Genomic DNA, 27,974 nt, shown 5'->3' with positions numbered 1-27,974 from the left:
CGGCTGCCAACAACAAACTATACAAAGAGAAAAGAGACAGACATTCTGTCCAAGCAAATGAGCTGGAAAGCATACACTATCACACTGGTGTGCTGAGAATCTGGTGCCAGCTCACAGCCCTTCACTCCCAGTTAGCCAGCATAGATTTGGACAGAGGCACTCTGCCTTTGCCAATCCTATTACACCGGAGGGGACAAATGTGGCAGCCTCCTGGCAAATAAATTGCATGTCCAACAACAGACTTTGGGAGTGCCTTCTTTAAACACACACACGATAAAGGACACATCACTGACGATAAAGACATAGGGGACTCCTTTAAAAACATCTATGCGCAGCTTTACACCCGTCAGCGACGATCCCGCTGATAGCATTTCCTATCTCCAAAATGCACTCACATTCCGCCTCACAACCGATTAAGCAAAGGCTCTAGACGATGACATTCGCCTGAAGTGGTCATATCGGCCATTTTGCGTTTAAAACTTGCTAAATCGCGGGGTCCAGACGGGTAGCTCCTGTTTCCTATAAAACCTTCCGGCCCCCATCCTTACCAGACTATTCAATTCCTTCATTGCCCCTGGCACAATCCCTGCCTCGATCCTGACCGCCTTCATTGCTATTACACCCAAGCCGGGCAAGAATAAACATCAGTATAGCTTCTACCAGCCAATTTCTCCATTAAACATAGACCTCAAATTGTTCACAGGCATTTTGGCCAGAAGACTAGGCCCGCACATGCCCTCAATTATAGACCCGGATGCAGCGGGGTTCATCCCCCGTAGACAACGAGCGACAACACCAAACGCATTCTACATATTATAGAGATGGCTGCGGGACCACCGGACGAGCTCATGCTTTTAGCGATCGATGCTGAAAAGACATTCGAGAGAGTGCATTGACCTTTTCGGGAACAGGTTCTCACTTACTTCGGTGAAAAATTCAGGACCCAGGTCCTGAACTGCTATCGCTCTGTTCCCTACCCAAGAGCACCCCGCTCCATTCCTTAAGGCTAGATTTGGGTATAACATCGATAGTGGACAAAGCGAGGCCTCTCCCCCTTCTTTCCTGGCTGTGCTTAAAACAAACACCTGAGCTCTCTCACGCTTTTTAAATTGCAATTTTCTTTTTTTTTAAAATATGTTTATTAGTTTCAACAGGCATAATGACAGACAATAAATGCAAGCCAGATATAGAATGCCAATAGGGAACAAACCCCCCTCCCCCAGGCAGAACGAATTGCAAGTTATTATACATTTTTGAGAAATCCTGTGCATCATAAACAGACATGTATAGAGCGGCAAAGTCCAAGGCAGTAGGTGAGTTCTCGCAGTAAAGGGCGTACAGGACCTTAGGCTACATGTATGGAGCAGCAAAGACAAGGGCAGTGGGCGAGTTTTCATGATAAAGCCGCTGTTACTTAACGATTGAAAAGGCATACATTTCCATAGATTACATCAAATCCGGGTGGGACAACAGGTATGCAATGAGCGGGCCCAGAAATCCTTGGGGCGGGACTTCTCGGGTAACTCCTCCTCATAGATCAACAACTGATCCCTACAGTAAAGTAGATCCTGGAGGCACTTTTTTACCGTTGGAACAGTCCTAGCTCCCAACACTGTTCTTAAATTGCGATTTTAATTTACATTTTGGTGGAGCTAGTTGACCATAAATTGGTTGCTGCATTTTCATCGTATTATTGTTATGCATGTAATATTGTATTATTGCGCTATATTCACTTGCACTTTTATGTAACCCCATAGGGGTCACAACCTATGAACGCTCTCTTTCCAGTTTAGTTTCCGCATTTTAATTGCAATTTTAATTATTTATGAAGTTGGTACTTCTTAATCTGTCAGTCATCTTATTTTTATACAACAAACTGCTGTAATGCTTGTATCATCGTATTCCCTCTACTGTATACATTAGCACTTTGATGGTCGTAATGATCGAACAAAGTTTCTGACTGACTGGCTATCATCTACCCATAGCAGCTGTAAGGGTTAACAGTCACATGTCTACCCCCTTTTTGATCGGCAGGGGCAATTGACAGGGGTTCCCGTTGTCGCCCTTATTATTTGCCCTGTACATGGAGCCACTAGCCCAGAGGGTCAGGGATTAGCCTCAGATTATCGGAGCTGTCTGTGGGGGGGGCAACACACTATAAGCCTGTATGCTGATAATGTGCTGGTGACCCTGGATAAACCTGACACAGCTGTTCCAGAATTCCTAACAGAACTACAGACATTAGGCCTGGAGTAAGGTTTCCGGGTCAACATAGAAAATTTGCAGGCACTTGGTCTTTCTATACCCTCCACATTGGTGAACCAACTAACAACAGAACACCCTTTTCAGTGGATGACAACTGTGCTTCCCTATCTGGGGATCAAACTGGCACTAACACTCCAGTTGACCTCCTCCATCAACTACCAATCCCTATACCTACAGGTCAGAAGTGACTTAGCCCGCTGGAGACACAACCAGATAACCTGGCTTGGAAGGATAGCCGCAGTCAAAATGACTATACTCCCTAAGATATTATATCTATTCCAAACTCTCCCACTGGCCCCGTGAAGGGTATGCTTACTAAACTGCAAACAGAATTGATCCAGTTCATCTGGATATGGAGGAAACCACGCATGAAGAAAGAGCTAAGGTACCTCCCACCCCCTGGGAGGGGTTATTTGCCATTCTGGACCTCCACTTATATTAAAAGGCAGCTCAGCTACGGTACCTGGTGGAGTGGCACCTGGGTGAATCCAAAAAGCCCTGGCCATTCCAGGATAGAGCTGTAGCGGGCACCTCTATTTGGAAGGTTCCCTTCCTTAAAAAGGCACATTGACTGAAAAATGTATATCAATCCCCTATCACGCAGGCGACAATGATCAAACAGGTGTTAAATGCGGCCTGACTTCCTTCCCTTACCCCATAACGCCATTGCTTTACAATCCAAATAGCCCTCCCCCGCCTGTTTGTCCCGAGCGTTTACCATGTGGAGGCGGTTCAACTGCTGCTCAATGGGATATATGATTGACAAAGAGGGTGCGATTCCTTTCAAACAACTAAGCACAGACTTCATCTTTTTACAATTCCGAAAGATTACACTACTTACATCTCTGTCACTGACTGCTACACCCAAACAACAGGCCCAACATCCAGAGATGCCTCACTCCACATGAGAAATTGCTGATTACTAAATATTCCGATAAATAGCTCATCTCTGAGATATTTGCATTTCTGAATCAATGTAATAGACACATTTATAAGGCCAGCCAGCACAGTTGGGAACAAGACCTAGTATGCCAGTTGAGTGATAGGGAATGAGGGGACATATACTACAAGGAAAGACACACCACCTGCTATGCACCCCTCACTGAAACATTTGCTAACATTGCTACATACTGGTGCTTTACCCCTTTACGATTACACAGTGTGTACCCAGACCGTATTGCAAAGTGTTGGAGGAGCTGCGGGGCTCAGGGAACCTTGGTTCACCTACTGTGGGACTGCCCTTGACTCCAGTCGTACTGGACATAGGTAATCAATTATATCAATTCCCATTTTAATATGCAAATACCTAGATTACCCTCATATACCTTGCTAGGCTTACCTAACCCTCTCACATACTCCTTGAAATCTCAACGGGGAAAACAGATAGGCTTGGCTCTAGGGGCCACACTACGAAACATTCTAACACATTGGGGTGCAGCACAGGTGCCCACTCACTTGGTATGGTTGCATTGGCTATGGAACATACTTGGCATAGAGAGGATTTCCCTGACGTTTGCCAAACAAGGTGCATCCTTTGGGAAACTGTGGCACCCTTACCTGTCTCTCCTTTCACAGGACTTCAGGGAATTGACATGCCCCAAGCATCTTCGTCTCCTGCGATTGTCATAGACAAACTCCAGTGCTTGATTAGTTGTGATACTGAAATGTGTTTGTTGTGTCGTCCTGCACTCATTAAAAGATGCAATATGAGTTTGGGGTTGGTGGGTGGAGGGAGTTGGGTTGGGATATGTTTCCTTATCTTTTGTTCTCAATAATCAAGTGCTAAGAACGCATGACCGTGTTTGGTCATGAGACATAATGATATGCATGTACCGTTGTCTTTGACATTGTTTGAAATAAAGATATCATAAAGTAGGCTATTTAAATGGGACATACCTTTTGTGGACTTCACTGCCTTTAAGAGAGTATTACATGCAAATGTCTAAAATTCAGTCGAAATACATTGTGATCGGTATGAGTGCAAGAGAGCTCTGTTGGGGGATATAGAGAACAACAGAAAAATTATGATTGAAGCAAACATATTTAAAAAAATGTTTTAAGCATTTGAAATTTTCTCACCTACTACTTATTCATTGTTGAGCGTTCTCTATATAGACTTCTGTTGCGGAGGTGTGGGTAATCATCTACTATAGCCTTTGATTTCGGATCATTGCACTTATTACTTCCTTCCAAATTGTGCAACTAGGGGCGCTTTTCACAAAGGTAAAGCTACACACTTAAATGTAGAACAATATTTTTTAAACTTACAGCATTAGTACCTTAATTTTAAATTTAAAAAGTATTATGAATATATTAATTTAAAATACAAATATTTTTTGAAAATACATTTGAAAAAATTGACCTATAGTAACAAAAATATTATTTTAATAGGTATTGACATTTATTAAAAGTGATGCATAGAATTAATTTGAAGTAATTTCATACACATTCATGCTAAAGTTTTTTTTTTTTTAAATTAAAAAAAAGTTTATAAAATATTTTACAATACAATAATTATTGTAAATTTTTAGACTTTTTGACTTTAGATAAAATGTATTTATATGTTTTACATTAGTTACTATAGGCTTTTATTTGAAGTCCAAACCTTGAATATTTTCTGTGGGAGGGTGTTGCAGTACTGGGAGTGGCCATGGGTGCTGATGGACTTACTCCAGTTCTGAGCTGGAGTACATTTATGTCTGTTTTGGGGTCCTTTTGGCTACAGTAACTATAGAAGTGCAGTTTTTGAATCTGAAGGGGGTTACTCTTTTGTGGTTGTAGCCCATATCCATCAACCCATTAATCTATCTATCTACTCATGGATGCATGCATCTATCAATATGTATGTGCTTTGTTCACAACTGTATGTGCACTTGTATGTGTGCTGCCTGTGTGTCACTTCACCTTCACATAGAAGGTAGTTCATGCATCAAACCCCTTTTTCAAGGGTTATTTCAAACCCCTTTTATAGCTTATGAAGTTATGCCATGGCCTGGCAAGGCCTTAACCCGAAATAAACCAGATGCTTTGAATGCATTTAAACAAATGAACTTTGGACAAATTCTCCTCATTTTTTAATTATCCTCATAGTATTGAAGCAATAAAGGCAATCAATAGTTTTGAATGTTTGGTGGTTGGTGCAACAATTATAATTTCCACATCAGTTCTCCTATTGTGATACAATACTACGTGACACAAATTTATTGTGCAGTCATTTGAATTTTTTCTTCATTAACTTCAAATTATTTTTTCAGACTGGCCTCCTTGTTGCCTGCTATCAAGGTTATGTGGACATTGTAATAGCCTTATCCCAATGCCCCTATGTGGATGTGAACTGGCAGGACAATGAAGGCAACACTGCTTTAATTACAGCTGCTCAAGCAGGTAGGGGTTGTTTATATTTAAGAGGCTCTCTGTGTACAGAGTTTTACAAAATGTATCTATATGAAACGCTTGCCGAAAGATGGAATTAACGTAAAGTTGTTTGTATTATTTATTGTTTTTCCACATGGGGTTGATGCTTTTTCATAGATGACAATTAACTCGATAGTGAACAGTGGTCTTCTCTTCCTCATTACACGTCTAAATCTGGTGACCCTCATCCTCCTGGAAGACAAGCCTCTTACAGCCCGAACCTAGGGCCTCATTATGATGGCGGTTGAACTTTCATCCGACCGTCATTGTAGGAAGGTGGAATCTGACTAATGGTTACCCCCAACTTTTTGCCTGGTATTTGAATGGTTTTTGACTAGTCTGGCTGGGATCCTGCTATCCAGGACCCCAGCCTATCTGCTTTCTCCCTAAAACTAATGTGAAGTACCCTAGGTACAAACTAATTGGATGCTGAGGATGCCCTGACAGTCCCTTGTAGATGGTACCCTAGGTACCCAGGGCATGGGTCCCTCAGTAGGCCTACCAGGTCTGCAGCACTTATTGTGCCACCCTGGGACAGCCATACAAGCTGACACCACCAGACCACTACTGTAGTCTGGGTAAGGTGGTGCTAGCACCCCTTACAGGGATATAGGTACCCTATATCCCACCCCATTACAACACATATACTCTCATAGGTCACCCCTATAGCAGGCCTTGGTAATCCTACAAGCCAGGGTGCTGAGGTATGTGTGAGGGGGGACCCCTACATGAGTAGGGCCTCTCTGCAACCTTCGTAAAATCATTGCTGGGTTGTTTGTAGTGTAGCCATACCATATACTCTTAACCGCATTATAAGTCTATCGCGATAACGCAATAACTTGAGAAGGGCCACACAGAACCATATCGTGTTTGATGTCAAACATGTAGGAATCATACCCCCAGTCCAGCCATGGGCATGAGGGTACGATTCCCCCCTGCTAGAGGGGCAATATGGGAAAAGCGGCAGAATTTAGACACCAATTTAAAAGTGCACAAGTAGCACAAAATGGCTACTACCCGCCACCTACACGACCCTGGCTGGCTGTTGCTGGGGAGAATCCCAACCTCGCCAGCTGGACAATAGGGCTCCTGTGGCAGGGAGGTGCTAGCATCTCCCCAGACAGGATAATGTGGATTGGAACAGGGTGGGTGCACCAAAAGTCCTTTCAGAGTTGCACGTAGGCAGCTGCAGAAGCCTCATTCTGCATACACCGCTTGGAACCGGTTCAGGGGCATCCTGCCCCTCGCCCAGGCGGGAAACACACAAAGGGGAGAGGGTGTAGCCACCTTTTCCCGCCTCACCAGCCATTGGTGGACACTACTCTGGACACTCCCCTAATCTTGGACATTGTAATCCCTGTAGGGGATTGCGGTTCCCTCGGACGGTCCGACGGGCACCTTGCCCTCGTTGGATCCGTGGATATTGCTCTCTCCGACCGACGAGCATCTGCCCACCATCATAATGTGGCAGGCAGTAATGCAGGCTCTGATGGCGGTCAGACCGCCACCGACGGACTGACGGTGGCAGTCCCACCGCCATCATAATGAGACCCTAGTTATATCAATGTTTTTATATTCTCCATATCGGGTGTGAGTGAAGCAGCAATGTGATGAGGGAACTAGGTCTCAGGAGTAGAAAGCTTTAGTAATTGGGAGACAACAATCTTTTTTTAATTCAAAAAATGTCAAAAAGCTTTCCATCCAGGTAATTGCAAATCAAAATAGTAAACAAAAGGATAACATCTTGAAATAAATATCACAGATCATATACAGTAAGTCATGCCTAGGTTAAAAACCTCTAATGAGAGACAGTAAACATAAATAATATAAATACTTAAACATTAAGACAGTCAGTAGCAATGAAACTGCTGGCAGTAACACTTCGTTTTTGTAGTGCATAACCAAGCGAGAGATCTGACAGTCCTTCCCTGACTGGCTCCCAGTTTTCTTTCAGTTGACTGTGTCTCAGGTTGCTTTGTATAAGTGACATCTCCAACCCACAAAGGGATGCAAATTCCTGCCACCAAGTGGAAGGGTCTGGGACATCCTTCTAAAGCCATGCCAGAGCTAGCAACAACCTAGCGGTAGTTCTAGCAAGAACAACAAAAAACCTATACAATATTAGCTGGAGCGCTAGATGAAACCCAGAATGATAGTTTTAGGTTTTGGGCAAATATATATCTTCAATACCTGACTGATTAACTCAAAGACTTTATGCTAGTTTGGGATAATAATACCGTAAGTCACAAAGATGTGCGTTGTGTCTGCAAAGATGTTTACTGCAAAGGAAGTCATTTGTTGTCTCCCTGAGGCCGCATTTATGTAATTTATATGGTGTATAGAATAAATCATAAAAAGTTTTTTTAAAACATGGCTCTTGAGCCAGGAGACATTCAGGATACTCTGAGTAGGTTGATTTATGTGTGTTATTTCAGTGAGTAAAATTCTAGTATTAAGATTTAAAGACCAACTAACTGATAATGCATCCATTTTATTCATCGCAGTCCTATGGCTCACCAAAATTCAATAAAATGTGTGGATATATTCTCGTCTTGATACTTTAATGAAACTTTGTAAAAATGTATATATTTTTTCTAAAACATTAGGGGCTGATTAGAAGCACGGTGGTCTTGAGACCTCTGCATCATCGGTGACGGTCCAACCGCCACCTCCTCGGTGGTCCGACTGCCTGATGATGAGTCGCAACCTCCAGGATCATGGATCCCACAATTTCTCTTCGGGTTAGGAGGGACAAATGAAATAACAGTTTCATTCAATCATTACTCAGCTTCACCCCACCTTCCGTGGTCCCCAATATAACCAAAGAGAGGCTTACCTTGATTTTAGTGAAAAGAATGCTGCTCAAAGCCTCACCCTCACATTCTTAGAAGCTGAGATTCCTGGGGCAGTCCAAAAACATATGAACATCATTAGCCTTTTCCAGCTCACATGTTTTACAATTTGTCACACCTCCTTTTTTCAACTTTGATAATTCTATATGGCATCTAGTATCCTCTGAGGAGGGAACAGAGATGGTTCCTGCTTAAACTAGCTGGTTTGACAGTACTGAAGGGTACATTTATAGATACTTGCCATCATTCTTTCATCAGGCTCCACGGAAAGCATCCTCCCCACAGTTCCCTGGCAAAGGGAACTCTCGATCCGCCAGATCCAACAATAACCAGGACCATCCCGGAACTTCCTTTCTTTTTAACCTTCCATGGATTAAGGTTTCTTCCAGCTCGTTGGAGCCTCCTATATCCACCACCAAACTCTGGGACCAACTCATGAGTTGTGGATACCTAAATTTAAATACATCCTCATTTGCCATCATACACAGCTCGTCCCAAGATAAAATCTTGCCATCCTTAAACAGTTGACCCCACCTCAGGAAACCAGCCATTTTAATGGAAAGTGTAAATTTGTCCCTAAAACATTCTGAAGAGCCTGGAGCATCCCAGATGGAAGCAAATGTACTAAAATAGGTAAGTTAAGTTACCTTCCTAATGTGGTACCAAAGTTCGGACATTGCTTGCAACAACTTTAGTCTCACCTTCTTGTAAAACTTAGGGTCACCGAATTTGTACAAGCAATGGGCCTCCCCATTGCTGACATCTTTTAGCATGACCTTATATAAGTTCCCTATTTCTGAGCCATTTGGGCTGTATAGCAGCATTCTCCCATTTTTTAGTTGGAAAGCCCATGCATACATTTGTAAGTCTAAAAGCGTCAAGCCCTCTTGACTCTTTCTCTCTGAAACTTCTTCAAGGCTATCTGCACCCCCTTTGATGCCCAAATAAAACTATTGATCTTACCCTGCATCTTCACAAACCACTCCTTCTTAAACCTCAGAGGGATTGTATTAAATAGGAGTGTGAATTTGGGCGGGATACTCATCTTAACCAAGTTGACATCTTCCAAAAATGGTAAGCGGTAGGTGAGCCCAATTCTTCATCATTTTACACGTCTCTGTCATAACTTTGCTGAAATTGACCTCTGGGATTTTCTTAATGTCATGCGTGATTTGTAAGGCTAGATACTACATTTTATCTTTAATTAGGCATTTGCCCCCTAGCATGTTCCAAACCATATTTTCAGTTTTGGCGTTATTAACAGAATATCCTGCCACTTGACCAAAAGCTGTGATAAGTTGCTCAGTAATCGGTAGGGCGGCCTGCAAGCCTTATGTATAGACCATAATGTCATCCACATATAAGGAAACCTTTTTTTTACTAACTATTATATCTAATTGGGGTTATAGCATTGTCCATTCTAATTTACCATGCCAGAGGTTCAACATAGAAATTTGATAAGGATGATAACGGACATCATTGCCTTGTTCCCTAGATGTACTAAAAGCTGTGGTAAGATTTCCATTTACCAGGATTCTAGTAGAGGGGTTTTGATAGATCAAGTGCCCCGTCCTGCAGAATTTCCCCCCCAATTATAATGATTAAGCATGGTTTATAAGTAGGTGCAATTTAGTTTATCAAATGCCCAGTAGCCAAATTTATAGACCCAATGAGGCCATAGGTCAACTCATGAAGCGCCCTACCCCTTAAAAAACCTTTTTGATCTTCATGTAAGAGGCCCCAATCACTGCATTTAATCCAAAATGTTTGCAAAGTTTTTATAATCACAGTTGAGGAGAGAAATTGGTCTATAAGACTCACAGCAACTATGGCTTTTGCCGGGCTTAAGAATTAGAATTACAATTGCTTTATTCCACGAGGGGGGAACGGTGACCCTTCCTCAAAAATATCTCCTAAAAGTCTGGTCATTATAGGTATTATTATATCACCCAGAGCTCTGTATTGTTCAAGAGGCAAGCCATCCAGCCAAGCCGCCTTTCCTGTTTTCTCCAGACTTGATTGCCTGTTTGACCTCATGAAGTTCAATAATGCTATTAATATGAGCCATATTAGCCTCACGGAGTTTACCCAACTTCTCTCTCTCATCCAATCCTTCACCATGTCTTCTGGGGTTACTTAGTTTTCTGAATATGAATCTGTGAAGAATTCCCAAAACGTGTCTTCGATTTTCCCACTGCCTCTTAGAGTCACCCCTGAACTGCTATACTTTATTTCCTTAATTACGTTTCTTGCTAGGTCAGACTTTGCCTTCCAAGCCAGCAGCTTCCCACAATTCCCCCCATATTTAAAATGGGCTATATTACTAGCTTCCCACCTGTTCCTAACTTTGTCTTCCAGCAGTGTGTCTAGCTTTGCTTTAATAGCTTGTAGTGTCTCCTGTAGTGCTTTTACGTCCCTTGGGTCTGGGTTTCGGATAGCCAGTGTTTATTCCCCCTTCGTTAGTTCCCTTTCTAGATTGCTAACCTCCTTAAAATAGGTTTTCCTATTGAAGATACTATATTAGTAATTTTCTCTCTCAAAAAGGCTTTGAAAGTATCCCACACAATACCTAACTCGACTGAACCCACATTTATTTGGAAGAATTCTTCTGACTCTGAGCGAAGCACCTTTACAGCTTCCTCATCTAGCAGTATGGTAAGATCTAGAGTCCACCTCCTTATTTTCACCCTTGAGGCTGCTTCAAACTAAAGTAAAACTGCAGAAGGTCTGACAGATGAGCTTAATGGTTTTAATCTGTTTCCTTCAACTCTGTTCTATGAGCAAAAAAATCAATCCTGGATTGCTGACCATATTTTTTTATTGTCAAAAGCATAGCCCTGCCCTCTGCCTCTATACACCAGTAGCAGGAGCCGGGATAATCTATTCCTGAGAGATATATATATATATATATTCACTTAAAAAACCATAGGTTTCACACATGTTATAGTTAGCTGTACATTTCACTCGTAAAAAACCAATGAAATTCCACGTTATAGTTAGATCAGGTAACTATAACTTGCGCGCCCACAATAAACTGCTGATGACGTCACATAGTACATCACTCATGACATGGTCAGTGACATCACTCATGACATCAATGATGACATCTGAAATTACACATTGTGGATTGCGGTCGCGCAAGTTATAGTTACCTGATCTAACTATAAAGTGGAATTTCATTGGTTTTTTACGAGTGAAATGTACAGCTAACTATAACATGTGTGAAACCTATGGTTTTTTAAGTGAATTTGCAAGGTTTTGTAAATGATAATTCCTAACTATAACGTGTGTGAAACCTATGGTTTTTTCAGTGAATTTGTACGGTTTTTTAAATGCTAAGTTATGTATTTATTTATTTATTTTTTTCTGGTTTTTCACTATGCGCACACCCTGCGCGCACAGTGCACTTCGCGCACCGTGCGCGCGCTGTGGGCGCTCGGTGCGCTTCGCGCACCGAGCGCCCACATTGCACAGTCCATGCCGTGCGCGCCTCGCCTTTTTTTACGCAGTAACATTTGTTTTTTTCTCCCTTGTGGGTCCTTTAATTTATTTAATAAATGTGATTGTTACTTCTTTATTTATTTTTTTTAATTTATTTTTCCGTGCGCGTACGGTAAGCTTACCGTACGTGTACCCCGCGATTTTTATTTAAAATTATTAAATTTATTTTTCGTACTTTTGGGTCCTTCTTGGACCCCCTGACAAACACTAGGGGGTCTGCAACTCTCTTCGTTGCCCCCGTTTCACGTTCCCCACCTTTGTTTCTCAGTGCGAGAGACAGAAAATGGCGGCCGACACTTCCTGATTTCGACCGATTCGAATGATTACAGTCATGTAACCACCAATCAGAATTGAGCTCGCGCACGGCACCGTACGCGTACGGTAAGCTTACGGTAAGCGCACGGAGCGCGCTTACAGATACATATATTGATTTAAATGCTATTTTCTCAGGACCTACTGAACAGATTTACACCAGACCTACAAAAGGCACATCCTTGACCTGAGGACTACCTCTCTGCCAAATTTCAAGTAATTCTGTTCAGCCGTTCGGGCTGTAGCTGTGTCTAAAGGTCCTATGGAAAAATGCATGGGGAAAACGCGTTTTGGGACCCCCCTTTTTTCTCAGTTCCCGCTTGACGAATCCCCCCGAGACTTTCAGGGTAGGAGCGAAGCGTAGCGCCCCATTAGTTTTGAAAATTTCGCGAGGATTCGTCGACCGGCGCCAAAGTTATTCCAAATAGAATGTTGCGGATTTCCTATGGAAACACGGTCCTAACTACTGGCGACCGCCAGTAGATTATATATATATATATATATATATATATATATATATATATATATATATATATATATATATATAATCTATATATATCTATATATATCCTGTAGCAAAAATTGTCCAATTGACAGTGGGAGCACTTCTCACAGCTGGTGCCCGCGTCAAGACCAGGACAGGGTCTTGCAAAATTTGGTTACTCAAAGAAAAAGGAGCGCGGCACACCTCTTGATGGTTTAAAGTTGTTTATTCAGTTCGTGACAAGCTTCCCTACGCGTTTCGAACCGTAGTTCCTGATCACGGTAGTGTATTGCTTGGTCCTTTCTCAATTTCTCATTATATGCATTTTGATTTTTATTGGTGCATTATGGGTTTAGTAGTTTTTTGATAGTTTTTTGATGTGAATACACAAAACTTTATCTAAACTTTAAAGTGCACACTTATTGGTAATTATGGCGTTTTAGAGAGTGTTAGAGTGAGACTCATGTGTTTAGTCATAATCCTTATTCGTGAATGTTTTAAATCACCCATGTGAGTCCAGGTGGGGGCCCATTTTTTGGTAATTAGCCAATATGCTGATGTGTGTCGGGCTGAGTGCCCATTAACTCTATTTCTGGATTGCTCTCCTCGTCATCAGAACCAAGAGTGTGCACATGGCATTCAGCATTTGTGAATGTTGTTCATACTTGGGATGTTTATAACACAAATCTCTTGCTATTATCTAGCATATTAGTATTCATATGCACAATGTATTGTTGTCCTCATATTTCAAGAGTTCGTAAGTCGAATTCTCGTATGATCATACGGGTCCATTGATGTGGATTGTCCTGTTGCATTTCCTTTCGGCATTTCTTCTTTTATGTTCCTCCACTTTGTTACAATCACAAGTTATTTAAAGATGGACATACATCTCTTCATCTGCATTTAATCCCAATGGGTGTTTTGTTTTAAATCTTATGATCATTCGAGATTCTAGTCTACGTAATTTTTGTACTCGATTTCCTCCACGTTCGTTTGCTGGGATTGTTATAAGTCCTGAGTACTTGATGTTTAAAACTACTAAACCCATAATGCACCAATAAAAATCAAAATGCATATAATGAGAAATTGAGAAAGGACCAAGCAATACACTACCGTGATCAGGAACTACGGTTCGAAACGTGTAGGGAAGCTTGTCACGAACTGAATAAACAACTTTAAACCATCAAGAGTTGTGCCGCGCTCCTTTCTCTTTGAGTAACCATATATATATATACATATATAGCTAAAGGTAGAGGCAGGCAATTGGTCTGAGACTGAAAACGGACCAGACAGAAGTTGGTTCTGTAATCATCCATAGAAATAAGTATGGTTTTTCTTTTATCACATTGTTAGCAGAGTGACATGACTGTGGTCCTGAAGAATGCCACGAACCTCTGGTCATCAAGGCAGAAACATGTTGACCTAGTCTGATAGGGAACATCCAGACGCCTATCGCTCACACTGTCTTTTAACTCTGTCCATAGAGGATACTCATTTTAAAATAATTTTTCCCATATGAGATAGTTTTAATTCACTTTCGATATTATTTTTGCACTCTGCCCCTCACTCACAAAAACAGAGTATAAAACACCTCACGCTCCTCTCCTGAGGGAGAGTTGTAGCCCACACTGTCCACCTTGCGGGCACAGTGTGCAAGAGGGAACCCAATGATAAAGCATGTCACCCTCGGGTGAGTAGGGTTCTTGTCTTTTAAAAGCAATTGCCTTTTTATTATTTTCAGTTTTTCACACCCATATTCACATTCTTTTTAGGATACCATCCGGTTATCTTTTGTGTGTATTATATTGTTATGTTGATAACATACAAAATGTACTACAGAGAATTTTCAAGGGGTACTGATAAAATGTTCCTCATAGAACATCAGGAATGATCAAGTATCTTAATGTGGCTTAGAGAATACATGAGGAAAACGAGTGTCAACACCCTTCTTCCAGATGTTACTGCCACCCAGACACACACATATATATATATATATATTTATATAGTGTTTTTCTAAAAAAAGTTTTGAAATACTTTAAACATATTTAAAAATAAAAAAGTTTTTTGTGAGAATCAACTTTCCTGATTAATAAATAAAAAAAAAGCATGCTGATTCATGTGTGTGATTAATGTTAAAAAAATTATGTTTTGAAGGGGACATCTAAAAATCTTGGCTCCACATTGTGCAGCATAAGACATGGCCCAGGTATAATAACAGATTTACTAATTCTTTATGCTTGGTTTCCGTTCATTTCTCTAGGGAAACCCAATACAAAGTGTTGCCAGTGGTATTTATTTTCCATAGCAAACCAGGATTGCATTGGAAAGGTTGTCAAAGTAACATTTGCGTAAAACTTAACACTTGTTTTGCACTACCTTACACTACTTTGCCTAAAGGGAGCATTCAATGGGTGCTATAATGACAGTCACATTGAATCACCCATGGGTTTTGATGCAAATCCGTATCTACTAACATTGGTTGAGAGGAAATTGGACCAAAAACCTATGCCCCCTCAAGGTAGGCATAACAGTGAGGAAATTGTAAAACCTTCCACATTTTTTCCACGTTCTATGTGTCCAGAACTGTACAGCACAAATACAAACGTGTAAAAGCATTACATCATAGTTTTTGTACTGGAACAATAGCCTTCTAGTACAAAACCTATGATTGAATGGACACACCCTTGCACTACGGTACCAGGTTGTGTATGTTGGCACATTGCAGCCTTAAAAGACCAGTATAGGGAGAGAGCACCAGCAGGCTATGTGCATGGAGCATCAAGCAACCACTGCAAATGAACTTTGGTCAAACAACCACATCAATCAATCAATCAGACTTTTGTAGAGCACGCTACTCACCCGTGAGGGTCTCTAGGCGCTGAGGGGGGGGGGGGGGGGGTGCAGCTACTGCTCGAACAGCCAGGTCTTGAGAAGTCTCCTGAAGGTCAGCAGGTCCTGAGTCTGTTGCAGCTGTATGGGGAGGGTGTTCCATGTCTTGGCGGCGAGGTAGGAGAAGGATCTGCCGCCGGTGGTGGTCCTGTGGATGCGTGGGATGGTGGCAAGGGTGAGGTTGGCAGAGCGAAGCTGGCGGTTCGGGGTGTGGAGGGAGAGACCTTTGTTGAGGTATGCGGGTCCGGTGTTGTGGAGTGCTTTGTGAGCGTGGGTGAGGAGCTTGAAGGTGATCCTCTTGTTGACTGGGAGCCAGTGTAGGTCTTTCAGGTGGGTGGTGATGTGGGTGTGGCGGGGAATGTCGAGGCGTGCGGAGGCATTCTGTATGCGTTGGAGTCTTTTCTGGAGTTTGGCTGTGGTTCCTGCGTAGAGGGCGTCACCGTAGTCCAGTCTCCTGCTGACGAGGGCCTGGGTGACCGTCCTTCTGGTTCCGGTGGGGATCCATCTGTAGACCTTGCGGAGCATGCGTAGGGTGTTGAAGCAGGAGGAGGAGACGGCGTTGACTTGCTGGGTCATTGAGAGTGATGAATCCAGGATGAACCCCAGGTTGCGTGCGTTGTTGGTGGGTGCGGGTGCAGCTCCCAGGGCGGCTGGCCACCAAGAGTCATCCCAGGCGGAGGGGGTGGGGCCGAGGATGAGGACCTCTGTCTTGTCTGAGTTGAATTTCAGGCGGCTGTTCTGCATCCAGTTCGTGATGGCCTTCATTCCTTCGTGGAGGTTGCTTTTGGCGGTGGCGGGGTTCTTAGTGAGTGAGAGGATCAGCTGAGTGTTGTCGGCATAAGAGACGATGTTGAGGCAGTGTGAGCGGATGATGTTGGTGAGCGGTGCCATGTAGATGTTGAAAAGGGTAGGGCTGAGGGATGATTCTTGGGGCAAGCCGCAGATGATCTTGGTGGCTTCAGAGCGGAATGGGGAGGCTGGGTTCTGTCGGTGAGGAAGGAGGTGGTCCAGTCCAGGGCTTTGTCGCGTATTCCTGCGTCATGTAGGTGTGTGCGTAGGGTGTGGTGGCAGACGGTGTCGAAGGTGGACGAGAGGTCCAGGAGGATGAGGGCCGCGGTTTCGCCGTTATCCAGTATGGTCATGATGGCATCTATGACAGCGATGAGGGCGGTTTCGGTGCTGTGATTGCTGCAGAATCCCGATAGGGACGGGTCCAGGATGTTGTTCTCCTTGAGGAAGTGGGTCAGTTGCCTGTTGACGATCTTTTCGATGACTTTTGCCAGGAACGGAAGCAGGGAGATGGGCCGGAAGTTCTTGAGGTCCTTTGGGTCCGCTGTGGGGTTTTTGAGTAGGGCGTTGATCTCAGCGTGCTTCCAGCTTTCCGGGAAGGTGGCGGTCTCGAAGGAGCTGTTGATGATCTTCCGGAGTTGGGGTGCAGTGACGTGGTTTGCTTTGTTGAAGATGTGGTGAGGGCAGGGGTCAGATGGTGACCCGGAGTGTATGGTGTGCATGGTCTTGATGGTGTCGTCGTCGTTGACGTGGGTCCAGGAGAGCAGGTAGTTGGTGAGGCTGGGGGGTGGTGAGTCTGCGGCAGCTGTAGGGGGGGTCTTTTGCGTTGAAGCTGTCGTGGATGTCTGCAATCTTGCGGTGAAAGAAGGTGGCTAAGGAGTCGCATAGGTCTTGCGACGGCGGGATGCCGTTGGAGCTGGAGCTGGAGCTGGAGCTGGGGTTCCTTCAAGATGTTGAAGAGCTCTTTGCTGTTGTGTGCATTGTTGTTGATGCGTTCCTTAAAGGAGGTCCTTTTGGTGGCTCGGATGAGCTGGTGGTGCTTGCGGCTGGCGTTCTTCATAGCTTCATGGTTGTCCAGTGTCTGTTTACGGCGCGACTTTTTCTCGAGTCTTTGGCGAGTCCGCTTGGATTCCTGGAGGTCAGTGGGGAACCAGCTGGCCTTTCTGTCGGTGCGTCTGTTTCAGGGTTTTTTGATCGGAGCGAGGATGTTGGCGCAGTCGTCGATCCATTGCCTGAGGTTGTGGGCAGCTGTGTCGGTGTTGGTGGTGTCTGTTGGTGGGTCTCGGGCGAAGGTGGTGATGAGCTGGTCTTCGGTGACCTTGTTCCAGCTGCATTGGGGGATCCGTTGCGGGTGGTGGTGCGAGGTGGGTTTCTTGAAGGTGAAGTAGACGCAGCGATGGTCGGTCCAGTGGAGTACGGTGGTGTGGCTGAAGGAGACGTGGGTGCTGGCGGAGAGGATGGGGTTGAGCGTGTGTCCAGCGGTGTGGGTCGTGACTAGATGTTTGTGTCCGAGGATGGCGAGGTTATTGAGCAGAGCGACGGAGTTGCTGTCGTCAGCGTTCTCAAGGTGGAAATTCAGGTCTCCGAGGAGGATGTAGTCTGTGGAAGCAAGAGCGTGTGTGCTGACGATGTAGATAATGTCAATGAACTGTGGCCGGGGTCCGGGGGTCAGTAGACGAGTGTCCCTCTGAGGGTGGTGTTGGGATCCGTGTGGATCTGGAAGCGCAGGTGTTCTGCGGTGCTGAAGGTGTCTGTTGTGCAGGTCGAGACTCTGAGTGTGTTTCTGTAGACAATGGCGATTCCTCCTCCTGGTCTGTTGGTGCGGTCCCTTCTGGTGATCTTGTAGCCATCAGGAATGGCTATGACGATGTCGGGTGCCGAGGAGGGATTCATCCAGGTCTCTGTTAGGAAGGCGACGTCGGGGAAGGCTGCGTCGAGTAGGTCCCAGAGTTCGATGGCGTGCTTGTGGACGGAGCGGGTGTTGAGAAGTATGCATCTGAGGTGGTTGCGGTCTGCTCTGACCGGTGGGATAGGACGTGCGGGTGTTCGGCGGCTGGTGAAGCTGCAGCTACGGCTGGTGAAGGGTCCATGGGTGAGTTTCAGACTGGCCTGGAAGCAGTTTGTTGATTCCCCAGGGGGTGGCCAACCCTTGCCGCTCACAGTATTCAGCCATGCACATCGGGGTTTGCCTCAGGGCCAACCTCCTATGGAGTGCCCGACCCCCATTGTGAATGGCCTTTGGCCTTATGCCATAGGGTTTGGCTGCATGGCTTTGCTTGTCACCAGGGCCTACACCCAACCTCCCAATATGGGACAGCCAAACCCAAGTGCGCTCAGCTCTCAGAAGATTGCCATTTTCTCTGACTGAAAGCTGTAGTGGATGTATGCCCTATTCAAAGACCAGAACCCAGCAAACCACAAACCAGAGCACAGAAGAGGCCAGGTAAGTGAACTGGCTCCAGAATACATTTCAAGTAGTCAGAGACACACTGAGGAACCTGAAGCAAGTAACTAAGCAGACAGAACCAAGAGGTGAGGCAACCCCTAACAACTGCTCAACTGGGAGCATCATGCAAAGTGAGTGACTGGAGCCAACAGCAGAAAAGGAAAAGAGAGAGAGCAAGACCAAGGACCCAAAAAAACAAGACCACAGTGGGCAAACCAGAGCTACTTACCCATTTCAAAAGACCCCTAACACGGTGCATGGTGCTAAAGGAGAAAGAAGAAAAAAGCCCAAAACAAGGCAACCCACACCATCCCACACACCCATAGGCAAACAGCAATAGAAATAGAAGAGAGCAGCAGGCAGCAAGAACCAGCTAGGGCACACAAAGGGCTAAAGACCAATCTCTACAACCAGCAGGCAATGGCACAATGCTTGTCTTTGAACGTGTAGAGTGCTCTGTTGTCCTTTGGCCGGGTTTTTGCTATAGAAATACGATATGCAAATAGATACATAAATATACACAAGCAGAGCAAGCACTCAAAAACAAAGGCGTACACATGTCCAACCTGGAGAAATATAACACCTTTCTGCAGAGAGCAAAGATAGAGACCAGACACTAACCCCACAGCCAAAACTCAACCAGCATAAGACAAGTAGGGTCACACACGAAGGTTGCAGCACTCCAAGTGTGGCTGCAAAGTCAGGGGATATCCACAGAGTAAGAAACCTCCAAGGGAACAAAAGACCAGCAAGCCCACCAGGAAGAGAGGTGATCACCCCAACATGACAAAAATACATTGGGGACAGGTTTATGTGAATGACTGTCTGAGTCTCACTCGAGTTGTGAAGCCTGCCGAGTGTGGTGCAGGAAGTGCGGGCTGTGGAGCAGAGCAGCGTGGGAACAGTTTATTGAAATTGAACGTAGGCGGTAAGAGGGTGGAGGTGCATCAGCCACAGAGAGAAAGAAGGAAACTCACTGAAATCAAGCCTTGGCCAACAGCCTGGAGTAATACTGTTCCAAAGGGCTTCAATAAGGTAATTATGCTACAATAAGAGATCCTAATTGTGCTTACAGTATGGATGTATCGTTGAAGCAGATATGGTGATGAACCAGTTCTTTTTTGGAACAGGTTGTGACTAAGGTGCTTCAAAGACAGGGGCAGGCAGAGGAATCACCGAAGCACTTGAACTTTTCCCGCGATCCCTGAACCCTGCTGGGATGCAGGAAGACAGCGCAGGAGCGCTATCACTGTACCGGAGGCGTCCCGCAGTGCGGGGCAGGCAGGGGAATCACCGAACCACTTGCACTTTTACCAGTATTCCTGAACCCTGCTGGGAGGCGGGAAGACAGCGCAGGAGCGCGATACCTGTACCGGAGGCGTCCTGCAGCGCGGAGCATGCAGAGGAATCACCGGAGCGCTTGCATTTTTCCCACGACCCCTGAACCCTGCAGGGAGGCCGGAAGACAGTGCAGGGTCGCAATAACTGTACCAGAGGCCTCCCGCAGTGAAGGATGTTTACAGGGCGTGCCTGGGCTCGGCCTGGGCAAAAGCTGGGCCAAGACGGGCCCATCTTAGCCCATCATAGCCCGGACGAGGCCTGGTCTGGCCACCCCTCTTGGTCGTGTGGAACGGAAAGAGCAGCTTCCCTGTTTTTCTGCTGGTGAGTACCCAAAGGGAGAGCCCCTTAGCAACTTTTATATCCTAACTGGATTTTTAAGATAATCATGTGACAAGAACTCTACGAGTGACTGCGAGGCCCGCTGTTCGGATTACACACCACTATCCCCTCCTAGACCTTTAAACATTTAAAAGGACCCCAAATATTGGTGACTACTGGCCAAGATCGAACTATGGGGAAAAGGAAGGCTGAAGGTAAAAAGATGCCCCTTGTGAAGCCTGCATCTAAGATGAGCTCTCGTTCATCTCTCTTAAACTATCTCAGAGGGGCGATGGGGGTGATTGAAATGCAGTTATCGACCGTGGAGGAGACCTTAAATGCGGATACTAGGGGAGAAAGCCAGAGAGAGGAGACAAACTTAAGAGAGGGGTCCCCAATACCCGAAGGAACTGAACGTCGATCATCTAAAAACAGCTGGGTGCAAAATGTACTAGACAGTGTATGGGTTAGTGAGGAAGATAGTGACACTCAACCCCCCCCAAAGCAACCTAGAAACCCGGGAAAGGATGATAGGGCAGCACAAGGAGGCCAGGTAGACCTAAAAACAGTGAGCAAAAAGCCACAGAAAAGGGTATCAAAGTGGAAAAAAGTATTAACTTCACCATACGAAGGACATAAGGAGGAGTCACCAACTCTTACGAAACATTATTGCTTAAAAGAGGATTTAAATAAGCTATCTAAGCAGATAGAGGGGTTAGAGAGTATACTAAAGGAAGCCCTAGCAAAAATGGCGGAGCGGCTAAAATCTTTAGAGGCATCAATAGAAAAACACTTAGTTAATGCTACCCCTAGCAGTGATATTGACATAAATAAGCGTGTGGGTTCCACAAGACCTAGGTCTGACCGAGTATCTCAGTCAAAAGCACTAGAACCGCTAAATAAGCAAACTACACACAAAGGGAATTATGGAGAGTTAAATTTGGCAAACCAGGGGAATCAGGGGAACCCGACAGGATCGCGGGGGTAGAAAACCTGCCGTGGTCCTGAAGGTCACCATCACAACAGTAATAATAGCAAAAGAGATACATATATAAATTCCCAGAAGAAGGCCCAAAATGATACATTATCCCTAAATAATCAATCTGTCCCCAATGTTTTATGCAATACAAGGGCCTCCCTTCAAACTAACCTACAATCCTTAGAACTCCCACCTGAAGCTACTCCGTATACCGTATTTCTAACAAACATACTTCAACTCCCTGACCATGAAGTGGAATCCTGGATCGCCCTGAGAAATAAATCTATTCACTGGCTTAGCACACGGATAGGAAAAACTGAGGCTCTGTTGTCCGAATTCAAAATGGCCAGAAGAAGAGCTTGGATAGGCAAAACCCGTAAAGCAGTGGAAGGGGACTGTGTGCTGTTAACATTTAGATCTCCCCACCTGGTCCAAACATTTTTTGAAACATCAGGTAGCCATGTCATTAGGCCCCAGGAGGTAAATATTCTCCCATTAGGTTACTTTTACCAACCACTAAAGATGGAGAGTAATAGAAACATGACTAGGTACCACCCAGTCGAAACCTACCCTAGGTATAGTGTCCCATTTTGACAGTCTAAACAAATTGGAAGATATTGATTAACTGAATAAGGGGCTTGAACAACAAATTGAAAATAAGAAGGTTGGAGTTAGAAATCTGCCCACCAAAGCAAGTAGTCACAGGCATCTTCCAAATTACCCTGCTTCAAAAAATAAACAATGGATTTCACTCACAGTGGCTCAGTTATCGACTCAGCCTCACTTGGCTGATAAAGTGCACACACTAGAGGATGCTGCCATCATTGCAGGTACAAGCCAGATCCAGATACCATCTAGTGCTCCTACTGCTGTCACTGTAGATGACCCCCTAAAGAATTGCAATGATAGAAATTACTCTCAGCTAACTAATATAGTTTATTGGAATGTTGCAGGACTTCGTTCAAAGATAGCAAACCCATTATTGTGCGATTTTATATCAAAGTTTTACATTATGTGTTTTCAAGACACCTTGGTAGAGGACGCTGTTCATATTAACGGTCATCGCACTTTCCACACTGCGGCTGTGGCTGGGAGTCATGGGAGGGCAAAGGGATGATTGTCTACTTAAATATCCAACATGCTCAGTGTAAGAAAAATAGAATTGAATTTTTAAGTATATTATCAGGTAATAACATTGCATACTGATGAGAAAGCACTGTGTTGTATTGATAAACGTTTATAACAATGCTCCGCCCGATCAGATTGGGAGGACTTTGAAAAAACAAGAAAATGATCTGAAGTCAATCCAAAATGATAATGAAGGGGGTGTGTTCATCATTTAGGGGGGCAATTTTAATACCGCTCTGTGTCCAAATAATGGGAGGGAAGTATGTGGCCTCACGACAGAAGAGGGGAATAGTGATACGCACTTACCGCATTCACAATACGGGGAATCCCTAAACAAAATAATGTTTGGCCACCATCTTGGTTTTGCAAATGAGAAATGTGCCTCAGCTTCCCCTTTTAAAAGCACTTTTAATGGCAGAGGTTACTTTACAACAATAGATTATATTCTGAAATCAAATAGATATTATAATAGAGTTAAGTCATTCAACACCTATAACATAATTCTGAGTGACTATTTTCCACTGACTGTATCTATTTCATACATAAACCGATCAACACATTGCAGGATTAAAGGTATGCATGTCCCCCAAAACTGATCCCTCAGAAATTACAAGGAATGTTTTAAGCAGGACTAAGTCACTATTGCGGCTTGCTTGGCAGAGAACGCCATACATGAAGTAGTCCTGACCTCTTTCCAGCACATCACAGCAGCTATACAGGAGGTCCTATTGGTACAAAAAAGAAAACAAAACAGGAACACAAAAGGGTGGATTGACACAAAGTACATGCAGGCTTACATCAAGTTAAAACAGGAGACACATAAAACCCTTAGAAATCAGCGTGATATAAGGCAGGCAAGATGGGACTATAAAAACGCACTGAAATTACAAAAAGCGATGCTGAGAGACGAGGCATGGACGGCGCTGCATGTGGCCGTGATGTCTAAGGATGGGGCAGCCTTTTGGAGGGCTTTTAAGACCCTTTTCTAGATCCCGGGGATGCTCCATCCATTGAAATCGCAATAACGGAGGAGCAATGGATGGAGAATTTTGCAAACATATTTAATAGCTGCCTGTCCAACAATACTATAGAGAGAGCAAACCAGTAGGTGATAATGATATGGCACCTCTAATATCAGCGACAGAGCTTCAGGTAACCATGGATGAAGTAAATTGTACAATCTTGGCAAGCATGGGAGGGAAGGTCCCTGGTCCCGACGGGATTCCTGTAGATTTATATAAAAATATTACCGCGCTATGGGCCCATTGTTAACCCAGGTAATTACAACTAGCTGTTCCTCCCGTTTAATAGAGATGTGGACTGAATCAATTCTAGTACCAATATTTAAAAAAGGAAATCGTCAAGACCCCGCCTGCTATCGGCCGATATCCCTGCTAGATTCCTTGGCAAAAGTAGTTTGGCGTATCGTGCTTCAAAGACTGCAGGACTGGGCTGAGGATAACAAGATCATCTCCGAATGACAGTTTGGTTTTCGCAAGGGGCTAGGAACTGTTGAACATAGCTTAAACCTGAATATTATCATAGGGAAGTATACCATTGCAAACAAGGGCAGGTTGTTCCTAGCCTTTGTTGCCCTTACTGCAGCCTTCAACTGCGTGCGGCATGACAAGCTATGGAGAATCCTTCAGGATTTAGAAATAGAGCCCACCATCATTATTTTTTTAAGACAACTGTATAGGAATGCCAAAGCCAGGGTACAATATGGTACCAATGGAGAATGTACAGCTCCATTTCAAATCAACAAGGGGGTAAGGCAAGGCTGCGTGCTGGCCCCTTTTCTTTTTAATCTCTATATAAATGGCTTAGGCCAAGCACTGTCGAACATATATAAAGACCCCCCAAATATAAGGATGGCCTATACCAGCTTTATTGTATGCGTACGATGTCTCGTACCCAAGTGGGCCTACAAAGAATGTTAAATAGCTTTTCGGCATTTATGCATGATCTAGTGCTGAGGGTAAACAAGACAAAAACAATTGTTATGAAATGTGGTATTGGCAGCCAAAAGTGTAGAGATATGTACATTGACAAACAAAAACTAGATTTTATAAACAGATTTAGCTATTTAGGCATCCTTTCTGATTAAAACGCCACGTGGATTCGTGCGGTCCATGCAAGAAAACTGGCTTTTATGAAAACTACTGCCGCCATAGTATATTTTTCAGAAAAGTTGGGCAGAAGACCTCCACATGAGCTACTACAAATAGCAAAGGGACAGATGCAGCACATGAAAATAAAAGGGGGTGAGGTGGCAGGGCAGGGCAGTCGGATGGAACAGAGAGGCAACAACACACTATTTTACAAGCAGTAGGTCACCCAGCACTGCACACAGACCAAGCAACAATAGGATAAAACCCAAACCCTAGGAACAAGGAAAAGGAAGAGGAGTAAGACAGCTGGGTCCAAGAAAGCCAAGACAGGGCACAATCCCCACAGGGAAAAAGGAAGTGGGTACACTGGTTGAAGACCAAGCCCCGACCAAACCTCAGAAAAGGAGAGTAAACTCAATCCTACCCATAGGTGCATCAACGAGGCATTGAAGAGCAGGTCAAACATTAGAGCCAGCAACACAGAGGCCCCAAACAAATCTAGCAATGAAGAAAGGGGGCAGAATCAGAGAGGAGACAAGGATACAAGACACAAATCCCATAAGCTCCAGTCAAACGGAAAATAGATGGAAAAACAAAGCTCCAACACCAAAAGGAAGGGGGCACATCTCTCAAGTAGTGAAGGAGGATTCTATACCCCACATTAAGTAGGCATATTCTAGTTCCAAGCTGAGTAGAGAGACTACGAATAGAAAGACAAACATCAGAACAGGTTCTACACGGCCTCCATCAAGTCCAGTCAGGAAGCAAAGGTACATACTGCCATGGGACAGGATGGCAGGGAGATATTTCACAAGCCCCAAGATTAGCACGGAGTATATGGAGTAGCCTAAGACTGACTGACCCTCAGATAAAAAGTGGTCTACTCACCTGTCCATCGGTGTAGGGGATCCAGTGCCATTCCCATCAGTCTGGCTAGGGGGACTAGATAACTATCCAAAAGCTCACCAGCACTTCCATGTGTAACAAACTGAAGCCCAATAGGAAGCAGTAAAGAGCAGGCAAATATAGTAAAAATGTCACACAGCCCTCAATACGTCAATATATCAATATATTGGTCAGTGGCACACAATAGCAGACAGTGAGTTGCAAGATAGGGAACATCCCACAAGCCCAGCACAGAGCAGAATGAGAACCCCAAGTAAGAAAATAGGGAAGATACTTGTTCTCCAGCGAAGGGAACCCTAACACTGCTTAGCAGACAGGGACATCTCAAGCCCAGCAGGGAGCACGCTGCATTCGGGTGTAGATTCAGATCCAACACTTATAGCCTGGGTGATGGGAGATCTACTTTCAATGTTGGAGGCTCAAAGTAACATCAGGGAGCCAGTCAAAGCTGAATATAGACCAGTACAACACTACACAACACAGGAAAAGCTGAGCAGTGAGGCCAGGACACACCATAGGCAAACAAGAGATGAAAAAGGAAAATGAGGCAACACTCCACTAACACCAAGCCCAGCAGGGAGCATAGTAAAATGCCCATGCCCATCCTGCATCCCAAGCAAAGAAGAGAGACACCGCATTTTTTTAAGTGATGGGGAATGCACTGCCCAGCGATATACAAGTACAAACCGACCCCAAGCCTGGCAGGAACACAGAGAAAAATCCCACCACCAGCCCTGCTCTCCTGGGGGTGGGGAGAAACATTAATTGAGGGATGACAGCAACACCAAGAAAGGCAACCACAAACCCAGCCTCAGTCCCAGCAGGGAGCTAGTGAAGGGTAGGTCAGGCGTGGGTGCTCAGAAAGCCAGCATAAACAAAGCTGCATGCCTACCAGGGGCACAAGAAGTCAAGAAATGCAGAAAAACAATCCACAACTCCCAGAAAAAAGCCCAAACAGGTCCCACAATGTAAGCAGAAACTCCAGTCTAGAAACAGGAAATACAACGTGACTGCATTCCAACGATAACTCACAAAACAGGAGCGGTGTGGGTGGGTGGTCTTTTATAGGCACACCTGGAGGAGGAGGGGTTTACATTTTTTTTTAGGTAGGCAGCAAGGCGCCTGTCTCCAGGGTGGGGACGCACCTTATGAAGTAAGAACTGGGACAGGGAAATGATGGGAATGTACTTTATTTTATACTGCACTAAGCACATTTACATTCATTAGACCTAAAGAAATATGTTGTTGTTAATATATTGTACACCAGGATAATATCTTTAACGTCCTACTTCTTAGATGTTCCTGTGTTCTGTGTATGCCTATAAAACACTGCAAAGATGGCAAGGTAAGAGATCTAAATGAAGCTCCAGGACTTACAGAACTTTCTATTTCTAATTTGTTGCAGGTCACATAACTACCACAAACTACCTACTGAACTATTACCCAGGTCTTGATCTTGAGAAAAGGAATGTTCATGGGTTCACAGCACTGATGAAAGCTTGTATCCAGGGGCGAGCTGACTGTGTCAGAGCATTGGTTTTAGCAGGTAAGTGGCAATGACTATCAAATGCACATTATATGAACAATTATTCACTATCACTGACAGGTCAGTTCGCATGTGCCTCAGGCACTCAGGAGCAAATGGGCAATCATTGTCCTCCATCAAACATTATGACCTAAATACAAAATCTCTGAATGACAAGTATTCCTTTTAAGACTTTCACTCTCAGGAGATAGCCATTGCAAGTAGTCAAGGTTTGCTCTTGAAGGCCAGTGTTTAGAATGCTTAAATGCAAATTTCAAGTTAAGGGCACGCAATAAATATATTGTCCAGGCAGAATTAGGACTTCAGAAAAAGTAAAATACTTTGTTCACAGTTTGATGTTCAATAGAGCAGTAAAGTTATTTCAGCAGAATAAAGGTGATTCTATTATTACTCCCATCTTAGAAGAGGGGTGGGGGTGCACACATTTCTATAGTGAAAAAACACTTTTCTAGGGCACGCCAAAGGCAAGCCCGTCTGCGCCCGTCCGCGTCCAACCGGGGCTAGGGGCCAGAAGCCCTGCATCTCCAAGCCCAAATCAACACAGTAGGCTCTGCTGCTCGAAGGAGAAACTTATAGAACTAGCAAGTGTCTTCCAAGTAACAGAACACAGTTCACAAAAGCCTCTCCAGGAACCACGATGGGGCCCTTTTCAATGTTCTACTGGAAATGGTGTAGCCATTTACCCATAAACTG

At 44.4% G+C, this 27,974-nt stretch overlaps 1 protein-coding gene across 1 annotated transcript in view; it reads left to right on the top strand.

Moving 5' to 3' along the window:
- ANKRD33B (ankyrin repeat domain 33B) overlaps positions 1-27,974 on the top strand; it is a 278,497-nt gene that overhangs the window by 182,760 nt on the left and 67,763 nt on the right. Inside the window, exons 2-3 of the mRNA XM_085606769.1 lie at positions 5,520-5,649; positions 27,141-27,281. Coding sequence (XP_085462895.1) covers positions 5,520-5,649; positions 27,141-27,281 — 271 coding nt within the window. The remainder of the gene's footprint in view (positions 1-5,519; positions 5,650-27,140; positions 27,282-27,974) is intronic.

This window comes from Triturus cristatus, chromosome 5_2 (genome assembly GCF_964204655.1).
Source record: "Triturus cristatus chromosome 5_2, aTriCri1.1, whole genome shotgun sequence".
In the NCBI taxonomy this organism is placed as follows: Eukaryota; Metazoa; Chordata; class Amphibia; order Caudata; family Salamandridae; genus Triturus; species Triturus cristatus.
Note: the sequence above shows the minus strand (reverse complement) of the source record. Positions and strands in the feature narration are given on the sequence as shown.